Source organism: Dendrobates tinctorius, unplaced genomic scaffold, assembly GCF_039654945.1.
Source record: "Dendrobates tinctorius isolate UK_male_01 unplaced genomic scaffold, ASM3965494v1 ptg000162l, whole genome shotgun sequence".
Lineage (NCBI taxonomy): Eukaryota > Metazoa > Chordata > Amphibia > Anura > Dendrobatidae > Dendrobates > Dendrobates tinctorius.
Window position 1 is genome coordinate 70,318,835 of NW_027361829.1, and position 25,764 is coordinate 70,344,598.

The 25,764-nt window shown below is 40.9% G+C and overlaps 1 protein-coding gene across 3 annotated transcripts in view; it reads right to left on the minus strand.

The window, feature by feature from the left end:
• The window catches only part of ULK4 (unc-51 like kinase 4), a 1,062,038-nt gene that overhangs the window by 292,500 nt on the left and 743,774 nt on the right, over positions 1 to 25,764 (minus strand). For all 3 annotated transcript variants that reach the window (XM_073550092.1, XM_073550091.1, XM_073550093.1), the window contains exons 33-34: positions 22,254 to 22,417; positions 17,315 to 17,413 (exon numbers count right to left, since the gene is read on the minus strand). In XM_073550092.1, the coding sequence (XP_073406193.1) occupies positions 17,315 to 17,413; positions 22,254 to 22,417 (263 nt within the window). The remainder of the gene's footprint in view (positions 1 to 17,314; positions 17,414 to 22,253; positions 22,418 to 25,764) is intronic.

Consider the following 25,764-nt stretch of genomic DNA (forward strand, 5'->3'; position numbering starts at 1 on the left):
AATTGATGGACCTCCACTGTTTAGGCACATCAGGGCGTCTCCAAACGCGACAAAGTGCAACCATTGATTCCAGCCAATTTTGCGTTCAAAAAGTCAAACGGTGCTCCCTCCCTTCCAAGCCCAGACGTGTGCCCAAACAGTGGTTTACCCCCACATATGGGGTATCAGCGTACTCAGGAAAAATTGCACAACAACTTTTGGGTCCTAATTCCTCCTGTTACCCTTGGGAAAATAAAAAATTGGGGGCTAAAAAATTATTTTTGTGGAAAAAAAATGATTTTTTCATTTTCACGTCTCTGCATTATAAACTTCTGTGAAGCACTTGGGGGTTCAAAGTGCTCACAACACATCTACATAAGTTCCTTGGAAGGTCTAGTTTCCAAAATGGGGTCACTTGTGGGGGGTTTCCACTGTTTAGGCACATCAGGGGCTCTACAAACGTAATGACGACTGCAGACTATTTCATCAAAGTCTGCATTTCAAAACGTCACTACTTCCATTCCGAGCCCTGACGTGTGCCCAAACAATGGTTACCCCCCACATAATGGGTACCAGCATACTCAGGACAAACTGGACAACAACCTTTGGGGTCCAATTTCTCCTGTTACCCTTGTGAAAATAAAAGATTGTGAGCTAAAAATAATTTTTTGAGGAAAAAAAATGATTTTTTATTTTCACGGCTCTGCATTATAATCTTCTGTGAAGCATTTGGAGGTTCAAGGTGCTCACCACACATCTAGGCAAGTTCCTTATGGGGTCTAGTTTCCAAAATGGGGTCACTTGTGGGGGGTTTCCACAGTTTAGGTACATCAGGGGCTCTGCAAATGTAACATGATTCCCGCAGACCATTCCATCAAAGTCAGCATTTCAAAATGTCACTACTTCCCTTCCGAGCCCCGACGTGTGCCCAAACAGTGGTTCCCAGCGTACTCAGGACAAACTGTACAACAACTTTTGGGGTCCAATTTCTCCTGTTACCCTTGTTAAAATAAAAAATTGAGGACTAAAAAATTGTTTTTAGGAAAAAAAAATATTTTTTATTTTCACGGCTCTGTGTTATAAACTTCTGTGAAACACCTGGGGGTTCAAAGTGCTCACTATGCATCTAGATAAGTTCCTTAGGGGGTCTAGTTTCCAAAATGGGGTCATTTGTGGGGGAGCTCCAAAGTTTAGGCACACAGGTGATCTCCAAACAAGACATGGTGTCAGCTAACAATTGGAGCTAATTTTAATTTCAAAAAGTCAAATGGCGCTCTTTCCCTTCTGAGCCCTGCCGTGCGCCCAAACAGTGGCTCCCCCCCACATATGGGGTACCAGTGTACTCAGGACAAACTGGAAAACAACTTTTGTGGTCCAATTTCTCCTGTTACCCTTGTGAAAATAAAAAATAGCGTGCTAAAGAAAAATCATTTTTGAGGAAAACAAATGATTTTTTATTTTCATTGCTCTACGTTATAAACTTTTGTGAAGCACTTGGGGGTTCAAAGTGCTCACTACACATCTAGATAAATTCCTTAAGGGGTCTAGTTTCCAAAATGGTGTCACTTGTGGGGGAGCTCCAATGTTTAGGTACACAGGGGCTCTCCAAACGAGACATGGTGTCCAATAACGACTGGAGCTAATTTTCCATTCAAAAAGTCAAATGGTGCTCCTTCCCTTCCGGACCCTGCCGTGCGCCCAAACAGTGGTTTATGACCACATATGAGGTATTGGTGTGCTCAGGAGAAATTGCCCAACAAATTTTAGGATCCATTTTTCCTGTTGCCCATGTGAAAATGAAAAAACTGAGGCTAAAAGATAATTTTTGTGAAAAAAAGTCCTTTTTTACAGATCAATTTGTGAAGCACCTGGGGGTTCAAAGTGATCACTATGCATCTAGATAAGTTCCTTGGGGGGGTCTAGTTTCCAAAATGGGGTCACTTGTGGGGAAGCTCCAGTGTTTAGGCACACAGCGAGTCTCCAAACGTGACATGGCAAGCGCTAAATATTCCAGCATATTTTCCATTCAAATAGTCAAATGTGCTCCTTCCCTTCTGAGCCCTGCCGTGCGCCGAAACAGTGGTTTATGACCACATATGAGGTATCGGTGTACTCAGGAGAAACTTCCCAACAAATTTTAAGATCCATTTTATCCTGTTGCCCATGTGAAAATGAAAAAAATGCTAAAAGAAAATTTGTGTTGGAAAAATTAAAATGTCCATTTTTTCCCTCCACGTTGCTTTAGTTCCTGTGAAGCACCTGAAGGGTTAATAATCTTCTAGAATGTAGTTTTTAGTAGCTTGAGGGGTGCAGTTTTTAGAATGGTGTCACTTTTGGTTATTTTCTGCCATATAGACCCCTCAAAGTTACTTCAAATGTGAGGTGGTCCCTAAAAAAAGTGGTTTTGTAAATTTTGTTTTAAAAATGAGAAATCGCTGGTCAACTTTTAAACCTTATTACTTCCTAACAAAAAAAAATTTGTTTCTAAAATTTTGCTGATATAAAGTAGACATGTGGGAAATGTTACTCAGTAACTATTTTGTGTCACATAACTCTCTAGTTTAACAGAATAAAAATTCAAAATTTGAAAATTGCGAAATTTTCAAGATTTTCGCCAAATTTCTAATTTTTTCACAAATAAATGCAAAAATTATCGACCTAAATTTACCACTAACATGAAGCCCAATGTGTCACAAAAAAATCTCAGAATCGCTAGGATGCTTTGAAGCGTTCCAGAGTTATTGCCTCATAAAGGGACACTGGTTAGAATTGCAAAAAATGGCCAGGTCATTAAGGTCAAAATAGGCTGGGTCATGAAGGGGTTAAAGTATCTTCAGCATGTCTATCAGAATTCTTAATTTTGTCCTACTTGATATAAAACTAGAAGGATCAGAGTCTTCATTCATCATAGTACAATCAATATTTGGCTGCAGGGTAAAAGTTTCATGCACAATGGGCACAATGAAGGCATTTCACCACTTATCTGAACATAATATATTTAGGACATACACTAATAAACCAGTTGCAGTTTTAAAGTAATCAATATTTCCCCGTGGTCCATTGCTCACTACAAAATGCTGCTGGGCTCTCTTGTCACTCATACATGCATCTCATCCTTTGTTTGACAACATTTCCCAGCACCATGTGTAATAAACTGTAATGAACACTTTCTAGATGCAACAATGTATCAATTTCAAAGCTATGCAACTGGATATCTGATTTGTGAGGATCAAAGTATTGCACTTTACAACGTATTGCAACGCACATGATTTAAAAGACTGTAAATAACATGTTGGTTACATAATACCATGAATAGAACATACTATATAGGCCATGGTATCTGTCATTTTGTACGTGGCAATTATTGATCTATGAGCAGTAACGACTACAAATTATTAAATGAATATAATGATTTTTCAGTTTTTGGTCATTGGAAAAAAGCGCATCTCTATCAAAACATTGTAAGAGGACTTTATCAAAACTAGTGCTTGGGTAAAGTGGATGAGTTATCCATGCCCAAGTTTTTAATAATCTCCTCCAATGTTTGTTCTGCTACAGATTATATTTTGAAGTTAATTATGGGAAAAACCCTTTAATGTCTTTGTTGCTTAAGTGTGGCTGTGCAATAATGGCCTGTCATAGCAGTGTGATGTCTCTGGTCATCATACCACAAACTGTGATTTTAAACAAAGGCTCGATTAGATGAACTGTGAGATTCAATAGCAGAACAAGGCTTTTGCAATTGTAAAAGTACATTTAAAAGTTTTTACCTTCAAACGCTAAAGGGAACCTGTCATCAGGTGTTTGTATGCCCAACTTATCTAATTAGTGTTAGGCGGCTGCAATGCAGATTAATTCCGTGCCTTGGTTTTTCAATCCTTTATTTCATTTTTGAGTAACCGCTTTTCGAATTTATATGTTAATGATCTGCAAGTGCAGGGGGCTTGGCTGGGCACTTATAGCTCTCCGGCCTCTCTCCCTCTTTCCTAGCCCACTGCCATCCTCTTTTCACTGAATGTCAGGTTACTCTTGTCTGAGTGACATGCCACCCCTGCCGGAGACCTTGAGAAGGCTCTTTCGCACAGTCTGACTCTCAAAACATTATCAAGACTTGACTACGCTTTTGGTGCTCCAGAGAGGAAACGATACCGCCAACATAAGATCTCCAGCAGGGGAGACATGTCAATCGGACAAGACTGACCTGTCATTCAGAAACCATAAGGACGACGGTGGGTCGAGAAGGCTGTAAGCATGTACAGTAAGTACATGGCCAACTTTCAGCCAAATGAACACATTGACAGTAACTTTGAGAAACGGTTGTCCGTTTCGGAGTGAACATATTGCTGTACCAATTCGGTTTATGCAATTAATTTTTAAGCAATAGCTATATAGTGGTAGTCACAGAGAAGGAGGTCAACAACTTCAGACTTCTCTTCACACCATAGGTCATTGATGGAAATACCACTAGAGTTTGCGCCAAATACTTTTTACACCTAAAATTGATGTTAGTCCAGTCTCCTCTATAGAGCTTGTGGGTAAAGGATGGCAACGTAGCTTATTTATTTCATCAAGTCACATTCAAGGATAGGATATATACAATATTCTACATGTTCGAGGTAATAAGGAACTGTTATCCAGAAAACTGGTGTTAGGCTTTAAGCCTGAAGTAGTGCCTAACAGAAGCCAGTACCTTATCTTGAATGAATGCTGAAGTTTCTTCAGAGCCGACAGCCATGGCCTAAGAAAAAAGAGGGCCTTCCAGAGCAGGATATCCCATTCTAATGGTTAAATATTTAATCATGTACAAAAATAAAGAATTCTTTACTATAAAAGTATTTACATAGTAATATCGATAACAAAATTGTCTTATAGGCATCAGTACACGAAGTGCAGGGAAAAATCTGCCACCGGGAAAGCTTCTATAAACTAATTAATGACCACACAATCTTTAAAGCAGAAATCAATTCAAAGACAAATGAGGCATGCTGAAATATTAAATAACGTTGATTAGGTACCAAAAACCCTATACTAATATGATTAAACCAAAATGTTTCTTATAACAAAAAGAATAGAAAAGTAGGCCTTGTCCAGTTAAATGTTAAAGCCCCCACAGTCATTAAACTTTGTCCAGACTTTAAGCTGAAAATATAAGCTTCAACATGAAAAGCTTTTATGTGACTTTAGTGCTAATAATACAAGTCAGATGAAAGGAGATCAGTGGTAATAGCTTTCATTAACTAATAATACTAAAGTTCAGAGCTGTCAAGTTTCATGGTCTAATGAGTGAGACTTCAAGCCAATGTTGGAGATTTAATTTCTTCAACAGAGTATGTGGAAATACACTGCTGTTTTAATTATTGATAAATGGCTTGGTGAAACTATCAACAAATGGATAACTACCCAGTGGGGCGAACAAAATACTTCAGTTTCTTTCAGAAGATTTGTACATAGAGTATCTGTCAAACTTCAATTTTCAAATTTTGGGATTTAAAGAAAACCTGTTTTATTACCGTCATTCTAGCTTAACATTATTTTCTCATCACATTAAGGGAAGTCACATTGTTAAAAAAAAGACCCTGAAACCTAGATGGCTGATAGTTCATTTAGACCATAGCTTTTACTTCTGATTTACCCATTCACATGTATTTTTGGTTTGGCCATTAAAAAGACCTGCATTAGTCTTTAGCATGGCAGCCAGTCCCTTTGAAACATGAGCAAGTGTTTCTGCCACATCTCCAGTCCTTTGAGATCATCATAAATCAAGACAGTGAGGTAGGAACTCTGGCTACTGCTGAGCTCATATATCACTGACTGGATTTATGGTGATCTCAAAAAGCTGGAGACACAGCAGAATAGAAACGTTCACTCCTGTGATGAAACAGGCAAAGAAATGTTTTGCCTCACTGACAGAATCATCTGCGATCCCATGCTGACTTGTCTGTATAAGCTTTTTGGTTTTGTTACCTCCCTGGCCAAGAGCTGTGGTTAGAGGTGTAATTTGGTGGGAGAGAAGGGAGGGGCAGCCGGGGACACCTAATGCGGCGGTCTGAAGTGTCTTCCCCAACGGTGGCATTCTGCCGCCCCGCATACTGGGAGTCAGCAGTTCTCTAAGCTGACAGCCGGCTCGGAGCAGCTACAGCGTGCCAGTTCCCAGTGAACAATTGTACTTAAGTACAATTGCGATGACATCAGCAGCGTGATCAGGTCATGTGATCATGCTGCTGACGTCATTTGCCAAAGACACCGAAGATGGAGGGAGAAAATTGTGTAACGGGGCTAGGTGGTATTTACTGCTTGGGGGGATACTTACTGCCTGGGAGGGGTATTTACTGGATGGGGTACATACTGTGTGTGGGGAGTAGTTACTGTGTGTGTGGGGGGGTACTTACTGTGAATGGGGGTATTTACTGTGTGTGTGGGGATTTACTCTGTGTGGGGGTGGGAGAAATTTGAAGACACAATATGAGGAGGAAGGGGTGAGATGGGGCATGTATTGGAGATGGGTGCAGACAGTGTGATGAGTGGTGGTATGGGTACGGACACAGTATCAGGATCGAAAGGAAAACATATGTGGACACAGTATGGTGAGTCAGAGGGATGTGTATAGATGCAGTATGGAAAGTGAGAGGGTAAATGTATGAGGAGGTTGGAGGAAACATGTGAGAATACTATTGAGGGAAATAGTGCAAGAGACACTATGGGGGAAGAAAAGTGTGAGTGGGCACAGAATAGAGACTTAGTGGTATGAAGGGTAGCATGGGCTGACAGTGTAAGGGCACAGCCAAGTAGGGACAGTATACCAAGGAGGGGGAGTGTGGTGATGGGGCATAGTATAGAAACTGGGCCCTATAAGGGGAACCCACTGTGAATAGGGGGTCCAGTATGAAAAGGAGAGGAAATTGTCGAGGGCATGTACCATAAAACGAACAGTGTGTGGGTTATAATTTGTGCAGGGAAGATAGTGAGGGGCAATTATTTATTCTGGGGCTCAGTGTAGGGCAGATATTTGTATTCAGGGACATTATAATGACACTACTATCTTTAGGCTAAGTTCACACGTAGCGGAATTCCCACAGAAGTTACCGCAAGAATTCCAGAATTCCATTCCGCGGGAAAATTGCATTTTAAATTCCCGCGATTTTCCTGCGGAAAAACTAGCGATTTGCAAGCGTAATTAGCTTGCAGAATGCTAGCGTTTTCCAAGCGATCTGGAGCATCGCTTTGAGAACTGATTGACAGGTTGGTCACACTCATCAAACATAGTGTTTGACCAGTGTGACCAACTTTTTACTACTGATGCTGCCTATGCAGCATCAGTAGTAAAAGATAGGATGTAAAAAAATAAAAAATATTGTTATTCTCACCTTCCGGCGTCCCGCGCAGCCTTCCGGCCTCTCTCCATGCTCCCGGCATCTTCCGGTCCTAGTAATCCTTTGCGCGAATGACAGTGAGACGTTGCGCTCCCGCGACGTCATCGCGAATGACCGCGAGACGTTGTGCTCCCGCGAGACCGCAACGTCATCGTGGTCATTCTCGCAAAGGATTACTGGGACCGGAAGATGCTGGGAGCGTGGAGAGAGGCGGGAAAGCTGAGCGGGTGAGAATAACAATATTTTTTATTTTAACTCTATTTTTTACAGGGATATGTTACCCACAGCCCGGAGGACACTCTCCTCTCCTCCGGACCGTGGGTACCATCCGCAAATGTTCTGCTTACTTCTCGCATGGTGGGCACAGCCACATGCAGAAAGTAAGCAGAACAATGCATTCCTATGTGGGCGGAATCGCCACGATTCCGCTAAATTAATGAGCATGCTGCGTTTTTTACCACAAAGCGATTCCGTCGCGGAAAAAAACGCAGCATTAGCACAGCACTGCAGAATCCCACAGGATTGCATGGGATGCTTATTTTTCCCGGCAAAATCGCGCGTTTAAAACCGCCGCGAAAATGCGAAAAAAACGTGACGTGTGAACGCAGCCTTAAGGGTATTATGTGGGGATGTGCTGTACATGACAGAAGATGGAAGTCAGCAGAAATGAAATGTGGATGAGAAAACTCATCATGCCATCTGGACAAGATGAAGAAAACAAAGAGAATGACTTCAGAGATGTCATCTATCAGGTACCTGTATGTATTTTTTTTGTGATTTTGACTGTCATGTTTTTAATGTTTTTATTTATTTTAGGAGCATTAAAAAGGTTGTCTAAGTTTGCGAAGAGTCTGCAGTCATTCTATGTGCACTGTCAGAATTCTCTAGTGCCAGCAATTTGCATACATGCGGTCACATGCTGACTAGACATGCGAGGCCTCACTCAATGAAAATGAATTCAGTGAGGCCAGACACGTCTAGCTGCAATGTGGCCAGAAGTATACAAATCACATGCTTGTGCAAGGGAGAATCCTAAAAGTGAGCAGTGCATATGCTGTGAGAATTGAGAAGCCTGCAGCCACCCATAGTGACTGCAGATTTTCATCTCAAACTTGGAAGCACACTTTAATTATAAAATGAAGCCCTGTAGCATGGCAATCCTAACAGCATGTAATATCCTCACTGTCAGGATTCAGCTCTGCTGGTTCCACCAGTCATCACATGGCTACTTCACTCATATGCGATTTTCATACTTAAAAGGTGAAGTGACATCTATCTTTTCTTCCTGCTTTTTTCAGCTTATCACTAAACATTGAATTAGGGCGAGCACTTCGTCGGCACGTGACCAAATGTGCGAATTGCATATGTGTTGGGGGGAACCAAACTGAATTCTTGCCCCAGGTGTCAGAAAACCTAGATACACCTCTGGCTGTGGTGTGATCAGACCATGTTGCTGTACTGTCAAACACGGCCGTTACACAGTACACACAAGGGGCACACTTATATGACTAGATTAATGCAGGAACATTGTGTTTTTTTTTAACTCATCCAATTTTTATTTTTATTCCTAGATCTATGAATTACTTGTTTGTGGGACAAACCTTTACTATGTGTTTACACGAACAGACTGGCGACATTAAGTGATGTCCAAACAGCAACATTTTTTGGTGAGCAGTATTAATTTAATAGCTTGTTTACACAAGAAAACAGCTCTTACCGATGTTTACTGGATATTTTGTAATATATTATCGAGTGCTCCACTTGTTCAAGATAATCTTGCAATTTTGTAGAGCAACTGAAAAATAACCTCAACTAAGTAAACGAAGTGTAAACGCTCAGCCTACTCTTCAGACCCTATACACATTAAACTAATGTCGGCTGAACCTGCTGACATCGATGGGTTCAGTCACCAGCCCAATGTGTATCGGGGCCAAGACAATTGATTGTCAGGGGATTTAAGGATCCTGCAGGACCGATTTCGAACTGTTGATTCTTTTGTTGTCTCAGAGACAAGCCACCGGCAGCTCTATTATAGAGAACACAGGCGTGCTCTGTCGAACAAGCACTCTAGTGCATAGGAGAGTAGACCAAGATAGCTGGCGGCCGTCGCATTGTTTGACTTACAGCCATTTAATGTGTATATAAGTCTTTACAAATTGTTTCTTATACATCATAATTACACATTTTTGGGTAATTATTTTACCATTCTAGATTTTGCTAACAAAGATTCATCTTTTAAGATTATAACTATATAGATCCTTTATCCCCAGGACATAATCATTGTCATTTTCTCAATTGGATTTGATTCCCCAAATCATAGAGAGTAGTGGTTACTACAGGTGATATTTCAGTATAAGCAAGTATTTTAATTGTTCCCTATATTTGTAAGAGTTTCACGCTCTGAAGGGTCCATGCAGAGTGTAGGCTAGTTATGATCTCTGATGTACACTGCACACACAGATATGATGGATTCATGCTTTGTCATCTTGTTGTAGCACATGTTCAGCATAGGGAACATTACACAACAGTACTCAGCAGTATAGCTGTGAATCTAGCACTGGACCAAGATGAAACATGTAGTAGACAAGGGATGTCAAACTCAAATACACATAGGGCTACAATTAAAAGCTTGGATACAGTCACGGATCAACCTTGAAATTTAAAAAAAAAGTTTCTACAATTGAGAAAGTTTTTCCTCATCATCAAATATAATGATGATTTTTTTCATATGGAAAAAAACTTAAAGGGGTTGTTACTTGAACAAAGTACATTTTAATTTATAGATCTTAGACTAAAATATTGGAATAACACAAAATGTTATGTAAGAACAGCAAAAAGCATATGGCCCAATGGTAAAGTATAAAAACCCTTGAAAAATGCAGATAATAAGGTATGATGCCAACAAAGATGCCTACAAACACAGTAAGATACCCCCACAGTAAATTCCTATACACACACAGTATGGCGACCATACTGTACCCCCCCTCTCATTCCCCAAGACAAATAGTGACCCCCTTCACTGTATGATTCTCCAACTGTAATCTACACACAGCCCTCTATACAATATAACTGCCACAAAAAAGTGCTAAATACAGTATAATGGGCCCACATATTCCTCCATACAGTATAACGGGGCCCTGCATTGCCTTTCATACATTATAAAGGTTCCACATAGTGCTCCCTACAGTATAATGGGCCCCATATAGTGCTGAACACAGTATAATGGGCCCCACATAGTGCACTGCTTATATTATTTTGTTTGCACTATTGACATATCCAAAGTTTGTTGAAATGACCATGGCCATTAATTCCTACCCTAGATCTGCTGTATGGCTCTTGTTGGGTGCAAGTGTCTATACTGGGCTCAGAAACTAAGCTAGCTGCAAACATAGCAGGTGCCAACTGTGTTATACAGTAAACACTTGTCTCTAACAGCAGTGACTGGAACTAGCTAAAATCGTTGTTTAACCATTAAATGCCGCTATCAATATTTGTCAGGGAATATTAATGGATTGCAATACCTGCAGTGGGCCTACTAAAACCTAACATTGCTGTTATCTTATGGCTACTTTCTGTACTCTTGTGGCGGGGCTTCATAGGAGATAGTAAGCTCCAAAAGAATTCAAGTATACAGTGATGTTTACACACTGAATTATTGCAGCATATACTAAAAGCGATCAAACAATCGCAGGTTCAAGTCTGCAAGAAAAAAAAAAGTAATAACAAAAACATTTTTAAATGTAATAAACAATGTAAAAACGCAAAGGTTTCGAACACTCACCTTTTTTTTTCAGTAAACCACACAGAGCAAATAAAATTGCTATTTTTTCAGTCACTGCATCTTCCACAAAATACTAGCTTATAAAGCTCTTAAAGGGGACCTATCACCATGAAAATGCAGTCCAATCTGCAGGCATCATGTTATGAAGCAGGGGTAGCTGAGTAAACTGATATATGGTTTTCATGGAAAAGATTCAGTGTGATCTGTGATTTAATCATTTAAACCTCTGCTCCTTCTGGGATTTTCAGTTCAGTGGATGGTCCTATCAGTGATTGACAGGTATCTTTCTATAAAGGTGCATACACAGAGAGCGGTCAATCACTAAAGTTTCCTCCAGCCCATTATGTTAATAGGGCATTTTAAGGGCTGGGTTTTTGTGAAAAACCATAGAGCGGCTTTGAGGTTTGTCACCATATCTCCACCCCAGGGTGTGGTCTGGGATATAATTAGCCAGTCTTTTGAGCCATTAGGTGTGCAATGTGGCTGGAGAGGTATTCGTGTTTGTGCTAATCTGAACCGTGTGTTTCATGAACCCTGAGTGGGCGGATCCCAGCAACAACAAGGACTGTACATTGTACCATGTTTTGCTTTTCCTTAGGCCAGAAAGGCACTATTTGTGTTTGCCAACTCTGCACTGGTTTATGCAGGAGAGTGAGTAAATTACCACAGTTGGTGCTAGAAGTGCGAGCAATTTCCCCAGGAAGCACATGTGACACTGGTGGAGAAACCCCATGTCCTGTGCGAAGGCAGCCATAACCAGGAAGCTACAACAGACTACATGGAGAAGCCGATTAAGCACCTTGTGAAAAGCCCAGCAAGAGACGTCAGCTGCTTATGTAACAAATCCAACAACAGCAACAAGAATAGGCACCAACAACAGCGGCAGCAGTTGTTTGCTGAGGCAGCTCGTGGGAGACTGGTAGCCCTTACCCCAAGGGAGTGACAGTGGCATTACTGTAATGACTACAAAAATCTAAATGAGGTGTCCAAACTTGACACATATCCAATGCCCCAGGTCGATGAGCTCATTGAGAGGCTAGTATCAGCCACACATGTCACTACCCTGAACCTAACGAAAGTGTACTGGCAAATTCTCCTGTCCCCAAGTGCCAAGGAGAAGGCGGCATTCTCTACACTTGATGGGTGCTTTCAGTATACCAGGATGCCATTTGGTCTGCAGGGAACCCCAGCTACCTTCCAAAAAGCCATGGACTGGATCCTAGCCTTTTACACAAAGTATGCCACAGCTTATCAGGACGACATCGTGATCTTCAGCCCTGATTAGGGAAGTCACCTGCAGAAAGTCAGGAGGTACTGGATGCACTGAGAAAGGTAGGGTTTTTATAAACCCAAAGAAGTGTGCCATGGGGAAAGAAGAGGCAAAATACTTGGGCTATATCATCGGAAGGTGCAAAATAAAGCTGTGAGTAAACAACGTGGAGGCAATCCAAAATTGTCCGCAATCGATGTCTAAGAAACAGCTTTGGGCATTTCTGGGACTTGTGGGATACTATAAGCGGTTTACCCCAAATTTTGACGTGATAGCCACCCCCGTTGACTGATCTTCTGAAGGTAACAAAGATGGCGTTCCGGGAGTTGAAGATCGCCATTTGCAAACAGCCGGTCTTGGTCGCACCCGACTTCACTAAGGAGTTTGTGGTCCTAGGTAGGTTTGGGAGTGGTGTTGTCTCAAGAAATAGATGGGGACAAACATCCAGTCCTATACCCGAGTAGGAAACTGTCCTGTGAAAAGAACTATGCTATTGCAGAGAAAAAGTGCTTGGCCATGAAATGGGCAATTGACACGCTGAGGTACTACCTTTTAGGTCGGAAGTTCAGACTAGTATCAGATTATGCACCCCTGAGTTGGATGAGGGAGAGGAAGGGTAAGAATGGCAGGGTGACTAGGTGGCTTCTAGTGCTTCAGGACTTTAGTTTTCATATGGAGTACAAGCCGGGTAAACTACATGGTAACGCAGATGCGCTGTTGTTAGTAAATGTGCCAAAACCCATGGCTTTGGGCAGAGGGGGGTATATGTGACAAAGTAACTAGCAAAGCACTGGAGGGAAGATAGTTTTCACTGAGGCTATTAGCTTCAATAATTTGAAACCTAAAGTTTCCTCGAGCACACTATGTGTTGATAAGTGATAAAAGGCCATTTTATGGGCCGGGTTTTGTGAACAACCATGGAGCGGGTGGGAAGTTGCTCATCATATCTCCACTTCAGGGTGTGGTTTGGAATATGAATATATCTACCCTTTTGAGTCATTAGGTGTTCAGTGTGTCTGGAGTGGCTTACTCCAGAGAAGTGCTCATGTTTGTGCTAACCTGAATTGTGTGTTTGGCAAACCCTGAGTGGGCGGATCCCCGTAGCAACAAGGACTGTGCTTTAAATTATGTTTTATTTTTCCCTAGGCCAGAAAAGCCATGTTTACTTTTGCCAACTCTGCACTGATTTAGGCAGGATTCTTAATGAACCAGCGAGAGGTTGAAAAAGACAGCACTCCTGAGTCTTCCTACGTATCCAGCTAAGTGAGCCAATCTCCCACTATATATACGATAGATAGATTCCTTTAGATCCAGGCATTTGTGATCTGTGCTAGAAAAAGAAGTCCAATCAACTAAGCTTTCAAGATGTAAAGGATTTGGTGCTAAAATCTTGATCGCATGAACGTCATTGATACAATATATGAAGCTGGTTTTAATGTTACGACTTATTGGTATATGTCAATTAAAACTTAGGTTAACTTTTGCTTTAAGGCATTACTTTAATTCAAGTTCACTATTATTTTCTAATGTGAAGCGGTTGTATCACCTCCCATCTTTTCCATGTTCAATTAAGTTGTCACAGCACTTGACCTTAGATTAATTTAAACTAGTGCTGGGAAGAGCTAAAGGCTGTGAGCTGTAATCTGTCACAGCACTGTCTGCACTAGTCCTGAGCCAAGCAATGATTTGCCTGATAAACAAGACTATTCGCTGAATTCTGACCATAACCTGTATATATCCAGCAATGTCACGTTATCCTGTCCTGTATGTCCTGGATATAACAAGTAAATCTTTTAGAAGAAAGTTACAGATACATTATAGAGTATGTACTGTTAATACACAAAAGGCTATAGTTTAAATAAAAGCACACACACTAAAAGGGGGAGCTACAGAAAGAATATTTTTCATTAACCATTTTCATTCTCATTTTTTAAGAGATTAAGCTGTTTGTTCTAGTATATGTAAAATGTTACTTGTACTACTCAAAGAGGACCCCCAATAGTAATGAGCGAGCGTGCTAGGATAAGGTCTCGTAGCTGTCCGACAGCCGCAACACATGCAGGGATTGTGCACTGTAACATTAGAAAACATTGTCCGGTGTTTGTTATTCTACTAAACATTTACTAAGATCTATCTCTCAGGCAGTAATGTACATTGCCTATGATCATGTTACAAAACAGAGGCTCTGGCTTGGAAATAACCTTGGTCCCAAGGTGGGATACAGTAGACTAAGCTGAAAGCAAGTACATTTATGTCATCATAAAAGGGTGTAAAACATTTTAAATCAGAAATACAACTAAATCGCCAAAATCACAACAAAGCAAGGTGATTAAGAGTGACATTTTTCAAAGGTCACCTACTCTGAATGTAAACTAGCCATTTTGCAAAAACGTTGAATAAAAATAAGAGAATGAACATTTTAATGAGAGTTGACTTGACATGTGGGAAAAATGAGTAATACACATAATTAAGAAAGGAGATTTATGTATAACTGCTTTGTTTTGGGAAACATTTGGACAAGCGGCAAGAAAAAAAAAGGACATTAAACTATCAACACCAACTCCTTTTACTTTAAAACTGTAGCGCTTGCATAGTAATAAAACCAACTAATCTAAACCCAACAAAATTCTAAAAAAAAGTTAACCATGTGAGCCATGATATTTACGAATGATAATTTTCATATTTTTCCCCCAGCTAGCATTATTTATTTTTTTTTAGAAATTAAAGATACTCTATATATTACGAAAATTACTTAGCACAGGATTACAGGGAACCTGACAGCTGATACATGCGCCCGATCCACAGGCAGCAAGTATTCAACACTGGCTGCATGATTTCACCCATATATATTCAACTCTGAAACGTTGCAGTGTTCCATTGAAAAAGATAGTGGACAGATAGGTCGCCGACATCTTCTCCCAGAACACTGCCAGTGACTGACAGGTCTCCTTGCGTGCGCATATAAGGAGTGACCTGTCACTCAAGGGGAGCGTCGGGGCCTGCTTGTTCGACTAGTCTCTGTTAAGGCTCCGTTTCTGGTGACTATTAAACTGTGCTATTCTCTGAAATGCCACAGAGTTAAACAAAGAAGCATAGAATCGTAGAGATGGAAGGGACCTCCTGGGCCATCTGGTCCAACCCCCTGCTCAAAGCAGGATTCGCTAAATTATCACAGACAGATGTTTGTCCAGCCTCTGTTTGAAGACTTCTATTGAAGGAGAACTCACCACCTCTCGTGGCAGCCTGTTCCACTCATTGATCACTCTGTCAAAAAGTTTTTCTAATATCTAATCTGTGTCTCCTCCCATTCAGTTTCATCCCATTGCTTCTAGTCTTTACTTGTGAAAATGAGAATAAAGATGATCCTTCTACAATGTGACAGCCCTTGAGATATTTGTAGACAGTTATTAAGTCTCCTCTGAGTCTTCTCTTCTGCAAGCTAAACATTCCCAAATCCTGCAACCTTTCCTCATAAGACAAGGTTTGCAGACCAGTCACCATTCTGGTAGCTCTTTTCTGAACATGATCCAGTTTGTTAATGTCTTTTTTAAAACGTGGCGCCAAAAACTGGACACAGTATTCTAGATGAGGTTTGACCAAAGAGGAGTAGAGGGCAATAATGACTTCACGTTAGCTAGACTGTATGCTTCTGTTAATACATCCTAGAATTGCATTTGCCTTTTTTGCTGCTGCATCACACTGTTGACTCATATTCAGTCTGTGATCCATTAGTATACCCAAGTCTTTTTCACATGTGGTGTTGCTTAGCCCTATTCCTCCCATTCTGTATATGCTTTTTTCATTTTTATTGCCCAGATGTAGTACTTTGCATTTTTCCCTGTTAAAAAACCATTCTGTTAGTTGCTGCCCACTGCTCCAGTTTATTTATATCTTTTTGAATCCACTCTCTCTTCTCTAGTAATAGCTATCCCTCCTAGCTTTGTGTCATCAGCAAATTTAATCAGTTTACCCTCAATTCCTTCATCTAAATCGTTGATTAAGATGTTGAACAATACAGGGCCCAGGACAGAGCCCATGTGGTACCCCACTTGAGACATTCTTCTAACTGGATGTGCAGCCATTTACGACCACCCTTTGGGTCCGATCACTAAGCCAGTTATGAATCCACCTAACAGTTGCCTTGTCCATTCCATACTTAGCCATTTTTTCAATAAGGATTGTATGAGACAGTGAGATACTTTGTCAAATGCTTTGCTGAAGTCAAGATATACTATATCTACAGCATTTCCCTGATCCACCTAATCAGTGATTCTGTCATAGAAGGAAATTAAGTTAGTCTGACATGACTTATTAGTTACAAACCCATGCTGACTGTTTAATCACTTCATTCTTATCCAGGTACTTACATACATGTTGTTGAATAATTTGTTCAAAGATCTTTCCTGGTATAGAAGTCAGACTCACCGGCCTATAGTTGTCTGGGTCCACCTTCTTCCCCTTTTTGAAGATAGGAACATTTGCTCTTCTCCAGTACGGGCATGTTGTGTATACAACTATCTATTGCCTAGCATGTACAGTATCATATAAAGGTCAATTCTAATTAAAAGGACCAATGCACCTCATCTGTAGGGCTTCAGGTATTTGCCTTGATAACATCTGCATCTTTCCACATCCAATGTCAAATTCGGTGTACAGGATGACAACACATCTTTCTTTAAAGTTTATATGGAACATTTCTGCAAGTGACTTAGTTTGGTAATAGGCTGTATTGACAGCTACCTTTCAAAATGTCTGCCATGTTTCTACAAAAATTTGGCACAAACCATGATTCCATTGCAAAATGTGAAAATATCATAAAACAACTTTTTTTTTTCATACTTTTTTTTTTTTAATTGCTGCATGTGCGGAATACAACTTTAGAGTTTGGTAACGTTTGTAATTAGAACAACTTACCAGCTGAACAAGTAAACTGATTAAATCTGTTAGAGGTTTATTCACAATGAGAAGCTCCTCGGCTGTGTGAGTGTCTTCATCTTGCCCATTCTTCTGAGCCTAGAAAATAAAAGTACCGTATATTTCTGGAATTACTGTCATGCTTTCAGCATCTTGAGAACATTCACACTGAATATTTTGGAGCATAGAAGTGTAAAGTAAAATGTGTCATAAGTAATTTTCACCTGCTAATAAAAAAAAAAAAATAGGACAGATAAAAAAAGAAGACAGAATGTGTAAATCACACCAAGACAGAGTGTTTTAGGCAAAGTGAAAACAGTATATTTATTTCTCCTTTGTGATGTTTTGGATTCAATTAGTTATATCTTACTTTGTACTACGGATGGACAAAGGACGAACTCTGAAAGTGAGTCACTTCCATAATTCTGTTCTTATTCATGGGCAGCAAGGTGGCTCAGTGGTTAGCACTGCAGCCTTGCAACGCTGGAGTCCTAGGTTTGAATCCCACCAAGGACAACATCTGCAAGGAGTTTGTATGTTCTCCCCGTGTTTGCGTGGGTTTCCTCCCATATATATCTGTGGGTGCCGTGGTAAGGCTTCAGGGTCTGCGCATTCCGCGACAGGACTCTAAGATCTAGTCCCCCATGTTGCTGAGGAGAGCTCCAAACATGGAGGACTAGATCTTAGAGTTCTGTCACGGCATTCACAGACCCTGAAGCCTTATCACGGCACCCACAGACTTACCTTGATAAAGGCCACATATGGGCCGACACGTTGGCTTAATTTGAATGTCTGTGATTCAAGTTTACATATAAACCTTCATGTACCTGCAGCTTGGAGTGCCAAAGTTTATATTATATTTCGCTTTTGTTATTCTGGTACAATGAGATGATGCAACTGCTCATTTCACTGCTTTACTAGTGGAAAAAGATCTCCACCTAAAAGTGACATCAGAGAGAACATACTGTATATTTCCTGATTATTAATAGGGTTAAAAATAAAGAATTGTTCTCACAGGGGAAAGCTTAAGAGTATAAATATATTTTTACTGACAGCATATAGACCTTCCCCCTCCTCCCTTTCCTTTAGGCTATGCTCACATCGAGTTTTTGTCCAAAATTTCTTCGGTTCTCGACAAACAAGCTAAACTTATTTAATGGGCTCTACTGCCAGAGTCAAAAGATGTGTCCTGTTGGTGTCTGTCTTGCAAGTATACAGCAGAAAACCACAAAAAAGTGTATAACAGTAACACTATACCATTCTATGCCACAAAGTCCAGTAAAAAACCATGTAAAATATATTACTTTAACATTGAATTGTATGGTTGACGGATGCCACTATATGGAGTCTTATCCACACAAATGTTCAACGGATAAAGGTCATGGTCTTCTCAAATATAGCTTTATGTCAAATTAATTAAATGGATTCCATGTTGGTCTTTGGTTGATGGATACATTAAGGGAATAAATAATAGTGGCATCTACCACCCAAAGGGTATAATGGTATCTGCTTAATGAATACATCATACAAAAAAGTCACAGTATTAGTCTATGGAAGATGGATTCCACTATTAGACATTCGTAACCAAATCTGTTTACAAGTATACTGCTTTATACAGGTAAACAAACTTTTCCTGGTATATACATGAAATGAATGCCAACAACATAGTGTGAACATAGCACTACACACGCAGAATGAGGAAGTAAAGCTTTTCATACATGTTCACTATGTAGGAAAGATGTATACTGTATATGTCTCTGATGCAGGTGTTACCTGGAAATTTCTACATGTAAAATATACTATATAAACCACAACCACACAAAAGAAACGATCAAAAAGTCCGAGAATGGCCAAAAATATATCAAATTTTATTGAATTAATTCATAAAAATAGTGTCATGGTTTGAACAGGGTTCTTGCCCTGCACTCACAGGGTTAAGTGTTCGTGGCCTCTTTCTGGATCTGGGAGGGGTATTTATACTCACTCTTTACCAGGGTTCTCTGTCAGCTATACTGTTGTTCTGGTGTGTCTGACCCCTGGTGTGCGTGTATTCTGCGTTGCTTGTTTGCTTCCCGTGTATGACCCGGCCTGTTCCCTCACTCTGTACTCCGTCTCTCGCTTTGGTACTACTGTCTTCTCTGGTTCTGACCTCCTGGCTTGGCTATCGTTACTCCGTTACAGTTTGTCCCTATTGTACCGTCTATTGCCCGTTCTGGTTTTCTAACCTATTGCTACGTCCTGACTATTCTTTCTGTCTAAACCCCGTGGTACTGTATTGCTATCTGGTGCTTTGACCCTGGCTTCTGTCTCTGTCTATGCCCCTTGGCAACATTGCCCCGTAGTTACCTTTCTAGGAGTTTCCCTGCAGCTCCTAGATCTGTGGAGCTTAGGCCACGCCCCCAGCAGTCATGTGCTTCAGGTCCTGATACTCTGAAGCACGCATCGTCACCGCTGCTGCCCTGCTCCACAGGTATCTGTGAGTACTGTCTTTGTACTCAGGACACCCGCACTGGCACAGTGAGCAAGTGCAGTGCGGTGTTCCTGACAAATAGAAGTAGCAAGTATAAGGTAGTATACACCAAAGTGCTATGTGCAGTACAGGAAACACCCAACAAACGGGACGTGGGTGTGTTGTCTCAAAAATACTAAAAATATCTAGCATTATTATATATAGGAGATGACAAAGACACCTCCACTTATATTACTATAATATATATCTAAATTCCCTCAAAAATATTAGCAGGATTGCGCTAGTTAGATCGCTAATACAGCAATCATTGTGCCGTATAGTATAACCCACAATAGAGCCCAAAGGCTCACAGTACATACCTAATAACGATCACCAGGCCGCTGGGGAGATGATGACAGGAGGGAATGGAAACAGTCACGGACCCGCATCACCCCGACGCGTGTTTCGGCGAGCCTTCGGCAGGGGGCGAAGGCTCGCCGAAACGCGCGTCGGGGTGACGCGGGTCCGTGACTGTCTCCATTCCCTCCTGTCATCATCTCCCCAGCGGCCTGGTGATCGTTATTAGGTATGTACTGTGAGCCATTGGCCTCTATTGTGGGTTATACTATACGTCACAATGATTGCTGTACTGGTGATCTAACTAGCGCAATCCTGCTAATATTTTTGAGGGAATTTAGATATATATTATAGTAATATAAGTGGAGGTGTCTTTGTCATCGCCTATACATAATAATGCTAGATATTTTAAGTATTTTTGAGACAACACACCCGCGTCCCGTTTTTGGGTGTTTCCTGTACTGCACATAGCACTTTGGTGTATACTACCTTATACTTGCTACTACTATTTTTATGAATTAATTCAATAAAATTTGATATATTTTTGACCATTCTCGGACTTTATGATCGTTTCTTTTGTGTGGTTGTGGTTTATATGTAATATTGCCATCAGTCCACATATTTGTCCATCATTTAGGGTATCAATAAATGACTGTATTTATATACTTTGCTTTTTATTTAAATAATGATACCCATGTGTTTGCTGAGATTGTTTTTCAATGTAAAATATACTGTATTTTGTGGATTATATAAGATGCACCCCAAATTTTGAGGAGAAAAATAGAAAAAAATTATAATGGTGGTGTCTCTTATAATCCATGTGTCTTATTGCTTGCCGGGGGTCATGGCTGTGGTGAAGTGTGTTCTCAAGGTTGCTGCTGGAGGAGGAAAGTGTGGCGCATTGCTGCAGGCCACAGGCTGGGATGAGTGGGTGCTCCGATGTGCGCTGCTGCCAGTGAAAATGGCTGTGGCGCTCTGTGGTGTGGGGAGCTCTGCCAGCATTTTGTGAAAGCTGGAGCCCTCCCACATATTCATTACTGCAATGCGGTGGCCTCTAGGAAAATGGCCGCCGGGGCGCCGCATGCTCAGACTGACATCTCGGCAACGAGATCTCGTTGCAGAATTCCCAATCTTAGCATGTGCCGCCCCCAGCGGCTATTTTCCCAGAGGCCACCGCATGTGGAATGTGCGGGGAGGCTCTGTGAAAATGGCCACCCGGGGCAGCGCATGCTCAGATTGAGATCTTGGCAATGGGATCTCGGATGCCAAGATCTGATCTCCCAAGATCTCATTGCCGAGATCTCAGTCTGAGCATGCACCGCGACCCGGAGGCCATCGCATCGCAGTAATAAATATGTGGGTGGCTCCGGGCTTTCACATAAAGCCGACGGAGCTCCCAGCAGGCCCGCACCACAGAGCATCGCAGCCATTTTCACCCGCAACGGCGCACATCAGAGCACCCCCTCATTCCAGCCTGCGTCCTGCAGCAATTCGCCACTCTTTCCTCCTCCAGCAGCGACACTGGGACCCTGCTCCTCCACGGTCGGTAAGGTATATCCGCATTATAAGACTCACCCCCATTTTTCCCCTCAAATCTGGGGGGGAAAAAGTGCATCTTATAATCCAAAAAATACGGTAAGTTACTACAACACTGAAAAATAACATGATTTCTCATTTATCATCTAATTAGTGAAGCAAAAATTAAATATAAAATACAGTATATTTATTTCACGGAGAAATATCTCGTTATAACTATCTTTTTTCACCTGTTTTCGTATGGCCTTTCTGAATATGTACACAGAAAATTCTTATAGAAAACAAATGGACTAAAACATGATTAAAAAAGGATTGTACAAAATTATACCTTTTGATTTTCATAACAGAGAGAACGCAACACAAATTTATGAACAGGAAAAGTCACACTAGCCATCCAGGATTTATCTATTTACTGCAAAAGTACAAACTAATTTCCATTGGTGACATGGCAGAAGTCTAGGTGGGAGCCCAGGACGTTAGTAATAAATTTTGTTATGTTTTTGCGGATAGTTATACCAAGGCTATAAATCTGCATCTTTCTTTTTGAGCCTCTCACCATACTAAATATACTGATGCATTGCATCCACTTTCCCATACCTGAATGGCCACTCGTACTACACCAGAAGTGTATTTTAGAAGGCAACGCAGGACGTCAAGCAGTGAAAGTAGCTGTGCATTAGCAGCTTTCAGACGACTTTTGTCATTGTCCAGATACAACGCCGCTGTTTCCACAATCAAGTTTGACACATGATGGACCAACCCTGAACATGAAAAACATACATTAAAGTTAACAAAAAAGGTAATATAGCAATTAATAATATCATAAAATTATTCACTAAAAAGGACATAAAATCCAAAACACATCAGATAAAAAAGCAGCCATACTTACCAATACCTCGTCACACTATTAATGCAGTGCAGCAGGCTCCAAGAAATAGATTAAAGTTTCTTTAACATTCCTAACAAATATTACTATTCCGAACAAGCATCTGATGATGAATACCAGTTGAAGACTATAAAAATGTATCTATTTTAAGGGGTTGTCCTGTTGACTGGAGACTTCTGAATCCTTACAGAGTGTACACCACACGCCATCAGGATTCTCCGGTATTGACCGTGAGAGCGGACGGTTACAGGACCGTAAGTACCGCATGTGTTTTGCATACATGCGGTCATGTGCCAATTAGATATGCTTGGCCTTGCTCAATACAAGTGAAATAAGCCAGGCCAAGCATGTCTAGTTGCAATGTGGCTGGAAAGATGTATATTGCCGGTAACACTAGAGAATCCTGACAATGTGTTGTAAACACACTGTAGGGACTCAAAAGTCAGTAAGTCACTTGGAGTACCTGCAGACTTTCATCAAAAGACTGATCAACCCTCTACCTCAACTCTGATTCCACTGAGGGCAGATAGAACACACTCACCAAAGATCTGCCATCAGCGCTGGTACCAGGAAATGCACTCCTGTTTTGGGTTTGACACTGAAGAGAGCTTCCAATGTCAGCACATGACCAGTGTGATGTATGATGGTGGCTTACTGATTGGTTCATTTCAGTAGCTAAGCCAGCCACTATCTCTGTCACAGCCAAAGCATGGAGACAGAATGTGCTAGTCAACCAATCACCTTCATACACAGTACTTGATACAGTAAGGCTGCTTTTACACTTGCCGTGTTTTTGCAGGCCATTTTTATGGGCCGTATTGCCGTGATTTTCACGGTATTCCGCAAAAGCGGGCTGCAAAAACCTTCTCGGATCGCTTTTTTCCCTGTTATAACAAATAGCAGGGAAAAAAATGGCGATCCACAAATACGGTGTACCGCAAATACAACTTAAAGTTGTTTTTGCTGTACCATTGAAATGCATTGCAACCGTGTCCATAAGCCGTGAAAAATATCGTGCAAGCTCGATATTTTTTCACAGCCACAAATACGGCCATACGGAGCACGGCCTTCCTACTAATTTTTGCAGGCCTTTTTTACGGCCCCAAAAACGGCCAGCAAAAATATGGCAAGTGCAAAAGAAGCCTAAGAGCTGTGTTAAACCAAAGTCGAAAGTGTAGCACCACTGTCAGCTATATTTAAAGTTGAAAGGCACACCACAAGAAATAGATAAAATCTTCAAATTTTATTCCATTGCTATCAAACTATTCAAATCCACATGTTGGTGATAGAAAAACATTCTGACGTGTTTCTGGCTTGGTATGTGCCCTTAGTCATACAATTATTCTCTATGACTAAAGGCGCATACAGCGCCAGAAATGTGTCAGTGTTTTTCTATCACCAACATGTGGATTTTAAAGTGAACCTGTCAGGTTCCCCCATGCACCCAGAACCACAGGCAGCTGTGTCTACATAGCTAAATACCCTGCCTAACAGTCTTTTTATTACATTACACAAAAGCAGATCTTTAGAAATGTTATTTAGTATCCCCGGGCTAGTCAGCCAACTTAACATGTTATCACCCTCCTGTGAGCGTGGACATGAATTACAAGAGCCGGAGCTATACATACCATGTGCATGCACGAGGCTTCTTTCTCTCACTACACTGATCCTCTGAAGCCAGGTGTACGTGCACCGACTTCAAAGAGGTGCACCAAGCATTATCAGAAGCGAAGAAGACTTCCGGTCATGCGCAGTGCCGCCTCTCTGAAACCAGCATGTGTATACCCGGCTCCAGAAGGTCAATGCAGTGAGGGAAAGAAGCTGGGTGCGTGCAAGAGGTATGTATAGCGCTGGCGATGACACCGATGCTTCTAAGTCAAGACCAAAAGTGCCATGATAACATGCTAGGTGGGCCGACTAGTCTGGGAACATTAATACCACATCGACTTGTCAAAGGCCTCATTTACATATAATAAATGGACTTTAGAAATACAGTTGTAAAGATCTGTTTATGTGTTAATTGTAATAAAGGGACTGTTAGGCAAAGAATTCAGATATGTAGACACAACTGCTGGTGATTCTATTTTTTTTGGATGTGCCTTTCAACTGTACATTTACTTGGACTAATTTACTGATGAAAGAAAAAGAACTATCCAAATTGCTGAGGAACAAAAGTATGTGAACATATAAACCCCTAAAAACAATGTACTTTAATATACTTGGTTAAAAAACACCATTTTGGAAATAAGCGATAGTCCAAATAAGGACCACCATATTAAACAAATATCCTAAAATTCTTTCTGACAATACCAACTTTAGACTTATAAATCCCTGATCTTTGCCTGAACTAATACTGCCTAATGCAAATGTTGGCACCTTAGTACAAGCGGATTGGCGCTCCTGCTCCTCGGCAGCTCACTCTCCCTTTCACTCCCTGATACAGTGAGCTGAATACAGAAAATGAGTGACAGTCTATTTTAATACAAGAAACTCTCTAGCAGATTAATAAATAGATGGATAAACTTATCATTAGTTGTAGGAACTGCGTTTTGCCTTCCATTCGGTTCATCAAGAGATTCAGTTGATGGAGGGTATAAATGATGGCTGCAAATTCGTCATGAAAAATCACAGGCTGAGATGGTGATGATGACCAAGTATATTAAAGAACATTATTTTTAGTGGGTTTATATTTTCACACACTAATTTCCTGATGGTCAGCAACATTTGAAATGGCACCACTGCATACAAAGGACAGATATGATCATTTAGTGCACGGTGAGCGATTTATTCACTCTTGGCGACAGTCATATGTATATGAGTAAGTTGTATAGATTTTAATTTTACACAAGAATAAAGATATTATCTAGCTGGACAACCTCTTTAACCCCTTTCCGACATGTGCCGTAATAGTACGCACATGTCAGACTCCCCGTTTCCAGGCACATAACAGCTGACTTATACAGCTGACATGTGCCCGCAAAGGCCACGGGTGGAATTGCGATCTATCCGCGGCTGCTAACCAGTTTAATGCCACTGTCAATCTCTGATATTAGACGATTGGGGGATGGATCTAAAAATCCCATTCCCCTTCAATTTTTAGATCCATCCACCAATTGTCTAATTATTTTTTTACTTTTATCAAACTCATTAAAATTAAAATATTAACAGACTTATAAATATCCCCAATTTTTTATCCTAGTTCATTCTCTTGTACTATTTTGC